At 52.8% G+C, this 12,707-nt stretch overlaps 1 protein-coding gene across 1 annotated transcript; it reads right to left on the bottom strand.

Moving 5' to 3' along the window:
• Nucleotides 1-6,746: 6,746 nt before the first annotated feature.
• LOC311326423 (uncharacterized protein) lies at nucleotides 6,747-9,926 on the bottom strand (the record flags this gene model as incomplete). Its single annotated transcript, XM_084459316.1, has 2 exons — nucleotides 6,747-6,751; nucleotides 9,476-9,926. The coding sequence occupies 2 exons, from the start codon at nucleotides 9,924-9,926 to the stop codon at nucleotides 6,747-6,749; spliced, it is 456 nt and encodes a 151-aa protein (XP_084315442.1).
• Between the last annotated feature and the right edge of the window lie 2,781 nt (nucleotides 9,927-12,707).

Raw genomic sequence — 12,707 nt, 5'->3', positions numbered from 1 at the left:
GTTCTCCAGGAGTCTTTGGAGAACCTGCCTGACGTGCTTGACATGCTCCTCCGGGGAACGAGAAAAAACAAGGATGTCATCCAGGTAGACAAAGACAGAACGGTTCAGTAGATCCCGGAGGACGTCGTTGACTAGGGCCTGAAAAACAGCAGGGGCATTGGTCAACCCAAAAGGCATCACCAGATACTCGAAATGTCCAAGGGGGGTGTTAAAAGCAGTCTTCCACTCGTCTCCTTCTGTAATCCGAACCAGATGGTAGGCGTTCCTGAGGTCCAGTTTGGAAAAGACGGTGGCGCCTTGGAGGGGCTCAAAGGCAGGAGCGAGGAGAGGCAGGGGATACTTGTTTTTAACAGTTATGCTGTTCAGAGCCCGGTAATCAATGCAGGGTCGTAAGGAACCATCCTTCTTACCGACAAAGAAGAATCCGGCACCTACTGCAGAGGACGATGGCCTGATGATGCCAGAAGCAAGAGAGTCCCTGATGTAAGTTTCCATGGCCTCTCTCTCAGGACGTGACAGGTGGAACAGACGGCCTGAGGGCAGAGGGGCCCCAGGGAGGAGCTCTATGGAGCAGTCATAGGGGCGATGAGGCGGTAGGGAGAGAGCTCGTTGCTTACTGAAGGCCTCTCCAAGGTCGTGGTAGACGGGGGGCACCTGGGACAGGTCAGGAGGCTCAATAGGGGCAACAGCGCCCTCTGCTGGGGGACGGGCAGATGTGAGGCAGGTACTGAGGCAGAAGGAACTCCAGCTGACTACTCGGTTAGAGGACCAGTCGATATGGGGATTGTGTTGGTTTAACCACGCATGGCCAAGCACTATGGGACTCTGGGGGGACGTGATGACCTATAGGGACAAGGACTCGCGATGGTTTCCAGAGATGACCACGCTCAAGGGTTCGGTGACATGCGTAATGTTGGCTAGGAGTCTACCGCTAAGGTCGTGCACGGTAACAGGGGGCTCTCTGGGGAGGGTGGCAATACCCGCCTGGATTACTAGCTCTGCGTCGATGAAATTGTCGTCGGCACCTGAGTCAACAAGGGCAAGAACTGAGATGGGCCATTGGTTCACAGTGATGGAGACGTCGAGGTGCATCCGCCCCTGGGCATCGACACAGGAGGAGCCATTGGAAAGAGAGCCCACGTGCGCTAGCTTGGCCATGGGGGGCGTGGGTGACAGGGCACAGCCCACCGGTGAACCCACTCTCACTGGTGGGCTTGGGTTTTTGGCCGAGCGGGGCAGGAAGCACGGCCATGACCTGGTTGACCGCAGTAGAAACAGAGGCGCTCGCTCACTCGGCGAGCGCGTTCAGCCTCGGAGAGTCGTGCGCCGCCCAACTGCATGGGCTCGTCCTCGGGGGCGGAGGCATGTGGCGTCGTGGTGCGCTGAGGGGAGAGCGCTTCATGACGTGGCGAGAGCTGAGAAGGCGGGTTAGGGGAACGCTGGCTGGGAAGCCTAGATGGAAAACCGGACGTGCGGCTTCTTTCCTTTCTACGCTCCCTCAGGCGGTGATCGATTTTGATAGCCAGGGAGATTAGGCTGTCAAGGGTAGTGGGCGTGTCCCTGACTAACTCGTCCTTCAGAGTCTCGGACAGGCCCGCACGGAAAGCGGTCTGTAAGGCGGTATCGTTCCACCCGCTATCCGCGGCTAGGATCCTGAACTCTATGGAGTACTCTGCCACGCTACGGCTACCTTGTTGGAAGTTCATTAAACGTGAGGCTGAGTCGTGACCAAGGGCGGGATGATCAAACACTTTTCTGAACTCCAAGCTGAATTCAGCGTAAGACCGGAGACAAGCCGCGTTAGCTTTCCAGGTGGCTTCAAACCAATGTGATGGTATTTTAACTGATCTAGTCAAAAAGGATTTACCAAGATTAGCTCAAACAGGTTAAGTCTGGTTTATTGAGAAAACAATACGAGCGCAAGGACTTCCTGAAAACGCAACAAGGGTGGTTTCATCAGCGAAGTGCCGTTTAGTCTTCCTGCGGTGCCTTATATGCAGTCAAACCACAGGTAAGGTCCTTCAAGGATGTGATTGGCTACTGCATTGTACATATGAAATGGCAGGCGTGGCCAACAGTAAAGACATGTGACATGAGAAAAAGGCGGTAGTTTCTAAGAGGGACAAAGGGACAAAGGATGGTTATTCTGGAGTAGACAGATGGCCTTCTGGAAGCCATTTTGTATGTTAGCACAGCTATGTGAATATTTGGGGGAGGTGATGAATTACAAAAGGAGTGAGAGGACAAAGGTTTAAGGTGTTTGGATGTAAATTCCTCAACAATCCCCCATTTGTGCCTGAACAGGTACACAAAAATAAAATATAAAATCCAAACACAAAGTGTAAACAGTCAGCTATGCTATACATGTGGAAAGGAAATAATCTCTCCACTAGGTGGAGCAAAAAAAAATTTTTTTTTTCTTTTTTTCTTTTATTATTTTCTTTCCACGTGCAAAATCACGCACCAAAACCCCTTGTTTCAGAAATTTGACAGGAAACAAGGTAAAAAAGATGACATGATTATATACTATTTATAGTCTAAGAGTGGACAACCATTCACCAAAAAACCTTGATTTAACAAGGCAAAAAAGATAAATGGTTACCAGTGTAAGAAGGGCAAAAAACCTCTTGGTCAATTTAGAGGAAAAACCCAAACTTATTTATCAACTCATGTTTCAACCATTGTAACTCTTGTAAACAAATATGATATTTTTTCAAGATAATTTCAAAGTTCATTCACTCTTGTTGTGAATAATCGCATGTGATGTCCTATGGAACATAGCTTCCATGTGTGCGTCTCTGAATGTTTAATGTAGGTTCCAGTGTGTGCGATTAGAGGTGCAGTCATTGCTGTTGAGATTGTCCACGTTGTCATACCACAACCACGAGAAGGAGGTGACCGGCAAGGTCAGTCTCCGATTGCTCATCAGAGGAGAGGAGAGTGTGGCGGTGACTGTCAAGGTCACTCTCCGATTGCTCATCAGAGGAGAGGACAGTGTGGCGGTGACTGTCAAGGTCACTCTCCGATTGCTCATCGTCTTGGATTTTGACATCTGTAGAGTGTAACAGAGTCCAGTCATTCTTGTTCACAGTGTATATCCAACAGTCATTTAGGTGACACTTCTCTTTTGGGCAATAGAATGTCACTGGGGAATGCAAGGCGTCTTCTCTTCTAGATCGCAACTTCAATGTAGCGTTGTTTGAATCAGTTATGTTCAATGTTGGTTGCAGTGTGTGCAGGTGTGTGTGCGTGTGTGGTGCATCTTGTGAGGTCATGGCTGTGGAGTTTCTCCATGTTGCCATCATAACGACCATGAGAAGGAGGTGACCAGCAAGGTAATTTTTCCTCCGATTCCTCGTCAGAGGAGAGGACAGTGTGGCAGCCCATGGCTTTGGCCTCTGAGCCCTCTGGTTCAGCTGCATCCTTGATCTCCTGGTGTTGGCGATCCCCTGGTGGACCGTCCTCTGCTGCTTGGACCCGTCGGCAATGGCTTGCATGGATCCACGAAGTCCTCTCAGCTACTTTGATCGCTGTCTGCGTGGTGAGTAGAACCTGGTACGGCCCGAGCCACCTCGGCGAGTTACAGCTCCTTCGTCTGTGGTCGCGGACCAGGACCCAATCCCCAGGAGAGATGTGATGCAGGAACCCCTCCTTAGCCTCAGGAATGGCGGTCCTCACTCTGTTGAAGACATCCCTGGCATGGAGAGAGTTCAATAAAATCCATCATAACATGTTCTCATGGCCCACTTGGCCGAGGATGTGCTGACAGTTCCATTTTTGACGGGTAGGTTCCTCCCGCAACATCTACTTCTCTTCCATGTTTTCTGGCCTGTTCTCAGGCTGCTCATCTGCTCCTGGTAGTCTCTTGTCTCCTCATTGGGCAGGTCTACATAGAGCGGTCAGCCAGCGAGCTCTCGGAAGGTGAGGAGGGAGTCCCTGTCCTGGTTCAGCAGGGTGAAGGTGCGGTGGGACACGGTGTCCGTGTGGACACCACACAGCCAGGGCGCCAGCAGCACGTACAGGCTCTTGAACTGAACCCGGTCCATCCCTGTACTGCTCCACGTAGGGCCGGCCCGGGTCGTGCTGCTGGAGGGCCACCTCGGTGCTCCCGCTCCCCCAGTACAGCCTGATGAAGTGCTCCGTCTGTGGATCCACAGATGAGAGAGACAACAGAGACAAAACAGAAGAGCAAAAGGAGAGTCCTCTGGTCTGGTCTCCCCGTTCCCCTCTTTGGTCAGGAACGGTTATTCGAAGTCTGTTGGAGATACTCAGAAACATGGTTAAGCGCAAGCTCCTGCTTTGGGGAAAAATGTTGTTATTCAGTCAGGAAAACTTAAACAGGGTGTCTGTTCAAGTGTCATTAGAGCCAGTCTGCAGTAGCCTACAGTGACATCAGGGGCAGTGTTAGAATGACTTTAACACGCCCAGTCCCCAGTCATGATCAAGGCAATTGGATTTGGCTCTAGAATTTCTCTCGCGATTTTATGAAATAAAATAAAATAACCACATTCTCGTCTCAACAAAACAACACCCCTCTAAGGGTAGAAACAAATTCCCTGAAGTCAGGATAAAACAGAGATGAGGGGAAAAAAAATGCATCACTCAAATGAAATGACACTAAAATGAACTGGCTTCATTTCCAATTAACTAATTCCAAAAATCCATCAAAGCTTCATTTGTATAGCTAAAATTTGTATATCTAAAACTTCCCTCTTCTGCATTTGAGGACAGAGAATTGGGCACCGCTTCGGACAAAATGGTCTCTTCCCGGTTTCATACTTATCTGTCGCTCACAGTGAGTCGGTGACATGGCGTTGGTCCTGCATCCAACGAACCACAGATCGCCCATCTGTAGGGAAACAGGCCGGTAACCTCCATCTACACCTCCGGTCCTGTGCCCGCCTCCTGGTTCGGCATTCACCCATCACTCCCGGAACGACAGTTGTCCCGTCTGAAACAGGGAGAACACTCCAGAAATGTCCAAGAATGACTCTCAAGTCATTCGTGACTCCACACAGTTCATAGCTTCATGCTGGCGAGGGGCAACCACTCCTTGGTAGCCCACACAATGCACTCCAGGAAAATCTGAAAATATCAACACAGAAATTCACAGAAACAGAACATCCTATAGAAATAGACTAAACCTAAATTGCGATGGTCAGGCAGGAGCGGGGTTGTCGTACAGGCGATGGTCAGGCAGGAGCGTGGTTGTCGTACAGGCGTGGGTCAGGCAGGAGCAGGGTTGTCGTACAGGCGTGGGTCAGGCAGGAGCGGGGTAGGGGGCAGAAGACAGGGAGAACAGGGTAAGGCAAGGTTCAAAAACAGACGAGGCAGGGAGCTAGAGACGTGTACCCACTAGGTTGGTTGGTCAACGATCTGGCACAGAGGGCTGTGTGGACCAGCTTCTTATCCTGCTGGCGATTGGCTGATCAGGACCAGGTGCGTTGATTGGCTGATCAGGACCAGGTGCGTTGAGGTGTGGAGGAGAGGCAATCAAGGTGACGCACGGCAGGTGTGGATCGGGGGCGTGTCTGGCTTGTGACCGCAGACGTGCTCGCAGTTCCCGCTGCAGGCTCTGGGAGGTGCTGGGGGAAACGGAGTCCGGCACTGGAGAGACAGGGACAGGCTGGGGACCAGCGTCAGAACCGGGGCTCGGGCCGGGGTCAGGGGGCTGAGGAGGTGGACAAGGCTGACGCGGCGGTGCCGTGACACAGAGGCAACACAATGCGCTTTACAGAGAACAAGGGAGGTGGGGATACATCCCATCCCTACATATTCCAGAGGGAAGCAAAAAGTGAGCTGTACAAATTCTTCCCTGACCCCTCTCAACAAGGAAATCGAGCAAGCTCCTGGAGTATGTTTGTCTACCGGCTAAGAACATTTATAAAGCAATAAATTACATTAAATTACATTTTCAGAGTAAGAGAGGCTAAAAACATAATAGGAGAGACATGGCAAACACTGGTGTATGTCTGTGTGTGCGTGAATGTGCCTGGGCCCAGATAGAGGCAGGGGTTGGGGTAGAGAGGGGGTAGGAAAAGGATACGGACCCGGGTTAGGGTGAGGGGAAGGGGGACTGGGCCCAGGTCCAGGCCTAAGCCGGATGTGGACTGATGTGTGTACGTGTGTGTGTGTGTTAACTAAATACTACGACATCCACAGCTGACACGGGGGTATCTATCGGACTCAGGGTGGTGTGCGGGTGACAGTGGGGCATCCACTGGACCTGGTTAGAAGGTAGGAGGGAGAGAGAGAGACACTAGGGGAGACAGAAAACGGTTAGTAGCATGCTGAGCCTTTGAAGCAACACAGATATCAGAACAGAACAAGCCTGTTTCAGGGCAACCAGCTTCTGTACACAACTTGATATACATAGAGTGCATAGCAGGATATACACCAATGTATACAGAGGATTCACAGGTAGGTTTGAGGCTGCCTTTCTGTGTCTCAAGGTCCTGGCTAGTCATTGTAGGCTAGGCCAAAAAGGTACGTCTTGAGATCTTGCTTGAAGACCTCTGTTGTTTCGACCCTTCTTAGGCACTCCGGCAGGGTGTTCCAGAGGTTGGGGGCATAGAAACTAAAAGCTGCCTCTCCGTCTTTCTTGGTCCTGGCTTTTGGGACTGTTACGAGTTCAGTACCTGAGGATCTGAGTGGTCTGTTGGGCATGTACCTGACAAGCATTTCTGAAATGTTTTCTGGTGCGTGACTGTGGAGAGATTTATAGACTAGTAATAGTATTTTAAAGTCTATTCTAGAGTTGACAGAATAGACTTAACCAGTGTAGTGATTTAAAGGCTGGTGTGATGTGTGCCCTGCGTCTAGTCTTAGTGAGGACTCGTGCTGCAGCATTCTGTATCATTTGTAGCTTAGAGATTGCTTTCTTTGGTAGGCCTGATAGTAGAGCATTGCAGTAGTCCAGCCTGCTTGTGATGAAAGTATGCATTAGTCTTTCGGTGTCAGCCTGAGAGAGAAAGGGTTGCACCATGGCAATGTTCCTTAAAGGAAAATGCTCGTTTTTGACAACCTGGACCTTATTTACGACATATTATAAGAAGTTTGACTCACCCAGATCACTTTTGTGTTGTTCGGAGGCCTGTAGAAGAAATTTAAAATCCAGCGCGAGCCAGTATATCCATGTAATGGCGTCGGACGGGGCAAAGGGAATGCAGTTTCTCAAAATCCATTTTCGGCCGCTAAACGGTTGTTTTCATCAATCAGATTTCATGAATCGACAGTTGAGATTCCTCAACGGGAGCCATTGTTGTTTTGGTTTTCAAACACGGGGTCTTTAGCCTCTGTAATATGATCTTTACACGGCTCTCCCCCACTTGCTCCAGCACGCATGCGCACAGGCCAGCGCGCAGACTGGCTATTCTCCCTCACATTCTCTGCGCTACGATCGTTGTTGGTGTCGAGAATATTGTCGTCGTCATTCGTCAGCAACAATCCGATCGTAGCGCAGAGAATGTGAGGGAGAATAGCCAGTCTGCGCGCTGGCCTGTGCGCATGCGTGCTGGAGCAAGTGGGGGAGAGGCGTGTAAAGATCATATTACAGAGGCTAAAGACCCCGTGTTTGAAAACCAAAACAACAATGGCTCCCGTTGAGGAATCTCAACTGTCGATTCATGAAATCTGATTGATGAAAACAACCGTTTAGCGGCCGAAAATGGATTTTGAGAAACTGCATTCCCTTTGCCCCGTCCGACGCCATTACATGGATATACTGGCTCGCGCTGGATTTTAAATTTCTTCTACAGGCCTCCGAACAACACAAAAGTGATCTGGGTGAGTCAAACTTCTTATAATATGTCGTAAATAAGGTCCAGGTTGTCAAAAACAAGCATTTTCCTTTAAGTGGTAAAAAGATGTCTTTGTAATATTCATGATGTGGTTTTCGAAATTAAGATCTGAGTCAAGTATGACACCTGGGTTTTTAGCCTGGCATTTGGTGTCAATTTCCAGAGTTTATAAATGTGCAGATAGTTTCTCTCTTTCAGCTTTTTCTCCAATGATCGGTACTTCTGTTTTGTCCTGGTTTAGTTGGAGGAAATTATGTGACATGCATACATTTATATCCGTAATACACATGACAAGGCAGTCAATCAAGCTGTAGTTACTGGGTGTTACAGAAATATAGAGTTGGGTATCATCTGCGTAGCTATGGTAGCTAATGTTGTGCCTCCGGATGACACTGCCAAGGGGCACCATGTACAGGCTGAAGAGTAGAGGTCCTAGGATCGATCCTTGGGGCACCCCACAGGTCATAGGGATCTTTCCTGAGCTATGGTCACCGAGGGCAACGAAGAAATCACGACCGGTTAGATAGGTCCTAAGCCAATTAAGGACTGGACCGGAGAGGCCAACCCACTTCTCCAGTCTTTTGATGAGGATTGCATAATCTATAGTATCAAAGGCTGCACTCAGGTCCAGGAGGATGAGAACAGAGAGCTCTTTGGAGTCAGCATTAATTCTGAGGTCATTTACAACTTTGACTAATGCCGTCTCTGTGCTATGATGGGCGCGAAAGCCGGACTGGAAAAGGTCAAGCGTAGAACTTGTAGCTAGGAAATCATTAATCTGTTTGAAAATCATTAATCTGTTTGAAAACAATAGTTTCCAGAATTGTACTCAAAAAGGGAAGGTTGGAGATTGGTCTAAAATTGCTAAGAACTGAAGTGTCTAAGTTGTTTTTCTTCAGCACGGGTCTCACCAAAGCAGTTTTAAGTATTGGTGAGAAGACACCTGTAGATAGGGAGTCATTAACAATGGCTAAAATGTCATAGGATACAGAGTCAAAAATTGTTTTGAAAAAATCAGTGTGGATGGGGTCCAGCAGGCTTGTGGAGGATTTGAGTTTGGATACTACTTTTCTCAACATTTCTGTGTCCACCAGTGTAAACAAGCTCATATGTCCATTACATGGAGGAAGAGGATCTGTGAACAGGATGCATGGCCTTTCCTGGGTGACTTTCCTCCTAATATTCATAATCTTATCTCTGAAGTAAGCTGCAAATTCCTCACATTTGGAGGTAGAGAGCAGGTTATCTGGTGTCCATTACATGGAGGAAGAGTGTCAGGGGCCGGAACGCGGACCCTGGACCCGTGTAGTGAGACCCCCGGACAGAACAGGCAGACAGAGGGGAGTGGTTGGCACTTGGCCGTTTAATAAATAATAAAATGGGGAGAACTGGTGCCACAACAAAATGGGGGAGGTGCAAACCAATGGGGGGTATGTATGGATGCGTGTGTGTGGTATGTACATGAGATGGGGAAACAAAGAGGGGTGTGTGGGTGCGGTGTGTGTGGTATGGGTATCAGCCGGAATGTGTTTGTGAATGTGCTGCGAGGCCCTACGAGAGGTGGCGGGAAGGGTCCGGGAACTCTGGCGGTCTCTGGTGGTGAGAGGAGGCGGAGCGGCGGCAGGCCCGCGGAGCGAGGGAGGTCCAGGAGGCGTCGACCTCCACGAGGAACTGACGGTCGGGGTCGGGCAGAGAGAGCACCGGAGCCGTCGTGAACCGCTCTTTCAGGGCCGAGAAGGCGGTCTCCGCCTCCGGGGACCAGGAGAAGGGGCGGAGAGTGGAGGTCAGTGCCGTGAGGGGGGCAGCGACCCGGCTGAAGCCTCGGATGAACCGGCGGTAAAAGTTGGCAAAACCGAGAAACCGCCGGAGCTGAGTGCGGTCAGCGGGTCGCGCCCACTCCTCGACCGCACGCACCTTTTTGGGGTCAGCGCGCACCTGCCCCTTCTCCACGATGTGACCCAGGTACTCCACGGAGGCGGCGTGGAACACGCACTTCTCGGCCTTCACGAAGAGCCGGTTCTCCAGCAGCCGTTGCAGGACCAGGCGGACATGCTGGCGGTGCTCCACCTCGGAACGGGAGAACACAAGGATGTCGTCAAGGTATACCACCACAAAGGTATTGAGCATGTCCCTGAGCACATCATTGACCAGAGCCTGGAAGACGGCCGGGGCGTTGGTGAGGCCAAAGGGCATGACGAGGTACTCGAAATGCCCTAGGTGGGTGTTAAAGGCCGTCTTCCACTCATCCCCCTCCCTAACCCGCACCAGGTGGTAAGCATTCCTAAGGTCGAGCTTGGTGAACACAGTGGCGTGCGAGAGTGGCTCGAATGTGGAGTTAAGTAAGGGGAGTGGATACTTGTTTTTGATAGTGATGTCGTTTAGGGCGCGGAAATCAATACAGGGCCTCAGGCTGCCATCCTTCTTTTTCACAAAAAAGAAGCCCGCCGCGACCGGGGAAGACGATGGTCTTACGATGCCTGAGGCTAGGGACTCAGCGATATAGCTGCGCATAGCCTCCTTCTCAGGGACGGACAGGTTATATAACCTGCCGACAGGTAGGGGGGCCCCCGGGAGGAGGTCTATGGCGCAGTCATATGGCCGGTGAGGGGGAAGTGAAAGCGCGCTCTCCTTGCTAAACACGGCTGCCAAATCGTGATAGCAGGAGGGCACGCCCGTGAGAACCGGGGCCGCAGGCACAGAACCGGAACCGCTGGGCGGAGAACCGCTTGGGGCGCCCCACCCCAAGATCCGCCCAGAGGCCCAGGATACATGAGGTTCGTGCCTGGCAAACCAGGGTCGGCCCAACACCAGGGGTGAAGTGGGAGCGTGCGTAACCATAAACCTAATCTGTTCACTGTGATTACCGGATATGGTGAGGGTGAGGGAGGTCGTGGTGTGTGTAATGCGCCCCAGGGAGTGCCCGTCTAGTGCCTGAGCCGTGAGAGGGCGCTCGAGGGGAACGAGAGGGATGCCTGCTTGGCGAGCCAAGGTGACATCAATCAGGCTCTCGTCCGCCCCCGAGTCGAGTAACGCACCAACAGAGAGAGAGTCCTTACCCCAAGTGAGTGTAACCGGAAACAGATGGCTTGGCTCTTGTGCACCCCGTGGGAGGTTGATAAGGCTCACTAGTACTCCCTTACCTAGTGAGCCTGGTCTTTTGGCCGCGTGGGACATGCTCGGATCTGATGTCCTGGTCTCCCGCAGTAGAGGCACAGGCGGTCCCGCATCCTCTGCTCCCGCTCCTCCTGGGACAGCCAGGACCGGCCCAGCTGCATGGGCTCCTCCTCCTCACGCGAGGTGGAGGAGAAATGACCCGGAGACGCGGCGAGAGGAGGGGGGGCGCTCTCCCGATGACCGCTGCTGCTGCTGCCACTGGGTGAGCCTCCGGGAGGGGGTCTGGGGGTCCCCCCAGAGCGCTGGGCGCGCTCCACGCGGCGTTCCCGGAGCCGCTCATCCATAAGCAGCGCAAGGGAGACCAGTGCAGCGAAAGAGGTAGGCCGGTCCCGGATGATGAGGTCCTTGATGGCCTCGCTCAGGCCCCTCCTATACGCGCTCCGGAGTGCGGTGTCGTCCCATGCGCTGTCCGCTGCCAGGATGCGGAACTCCAGAGTGTAATCTGCCACCGACCGAGTCCCCTGGGCGATGGTGTGGAGGCGGCTGGCAGCATCCGGCCCATCGGCGGGGTGGTCAAACACCAGGCGGAACTCAGTGATGAACGCCTGGTAGTCCACCGAGAGCCGGGAGCCACTGCCAGCCGCCGCAATGGCCCAGCGGAGGGCCCGGTCGGTGAGCAGAGACATCACGAGGGCAATCCTGGCCTCCCCAGAACCGTAGCGGGAGGGCTGGTGGCGGAACAGGAGCTCGCACTGGCCGAGGAACCCCCGACACAGCTCGAACTCCCCTCCGAACGGCCTGGGGCAGGGAAGGTTGGGTTCGCAGCGGGGATCAGGGGGAGTGGCCTGAGCGTGAGGGGGAGCCGCGGGACTGGGCTCGGGGCGGTCAGCCACGGGAGGGGAACCGTCAGCCGCTGGAGGCGTGGGGAAGGCGAGCGGCTGGTTGACCGACCGGGCGAGGGCGGCCACCTGGCCGGCGAGGGAGGCTAGGGCCTCCGTGGTGGCCCTGGAGGACCCACGGAGATACCCAATCTCCCCGGTAACCTGGCTGAACGCCCTGGTTAGCTCCGCATTAAGGGAAGCCAGCTGGGTAGTGTGGGCGGAAACTACCGAGTGGATCAGCGGCGGTATGTGGGGAGGGGGCGGGGATCCGCCTGCCTGCCCAGGAGTCTCACTTGGGTCCGACATGGCTCGGGGTGAGGGGGTCCCTACTTAGGGCCATCCAATCCCTGTACACCCAGAGCGAGAGCTGTGTCCGGGTCCTCGGCAGTAAGTCGTCTTCCTTTCCGGTGGGTGTTGGCCTCCGCCAGGGCTGCGCTTTGTCACCAATCCTGTTTGTGATTTTCATGGACAGGATATCGAGGCGTAGCCGGGGAAAGGTGGGTTTGCAGTTCGGTGAGCTGGGGATCACGTCACTGCTTTTTGCAGATGATGTGGTCCTGATGGCATCAGCTGCCTGCGACCTCCAGCACTCTCTGGATAGGTTCGCAACTGAGTGTGAAGCGGCTGGGATGAGAATAAGCACTTCTAAATCTGAGGCCATGGTTCTCAGCAGGAAACCGGTGGCCTGTCCGCTCCGAGTAGGAAATGAGTCCTTACCCCAAGTGAAGGAGTTCAAGTATCTGGGGGTCTTGTTCACGAGTGAGGGAACCATGGAGAGGGAGTTTGGCCAGAGAATCGGAGCAGCTGGTGCGGTTCTGCAGTCGCTTTACCGCACTGTTGTGACGAAAAGAGAGCTGAGCCAAAAGGCAAAGCTCTCGATCTACCGGTCTATCTTCGTCCCCACCCTCACCTA

This window comes from Borostomias antarcticus, assembly GCF_949987555.1.
Source record: "Borostomias antarcticus genome assembly, chromosome: 27".
NCBI lineage: Eukaryota > Metazoa > Chordata > Actinopteri > Stomiiformes > Stomiidae > Borostomias > Borostomias antarcticus.
Note: the sequence above shows the minus strand (reverse complement) of the source record. Positions and strands in the feature narration are given on the sequence as shown.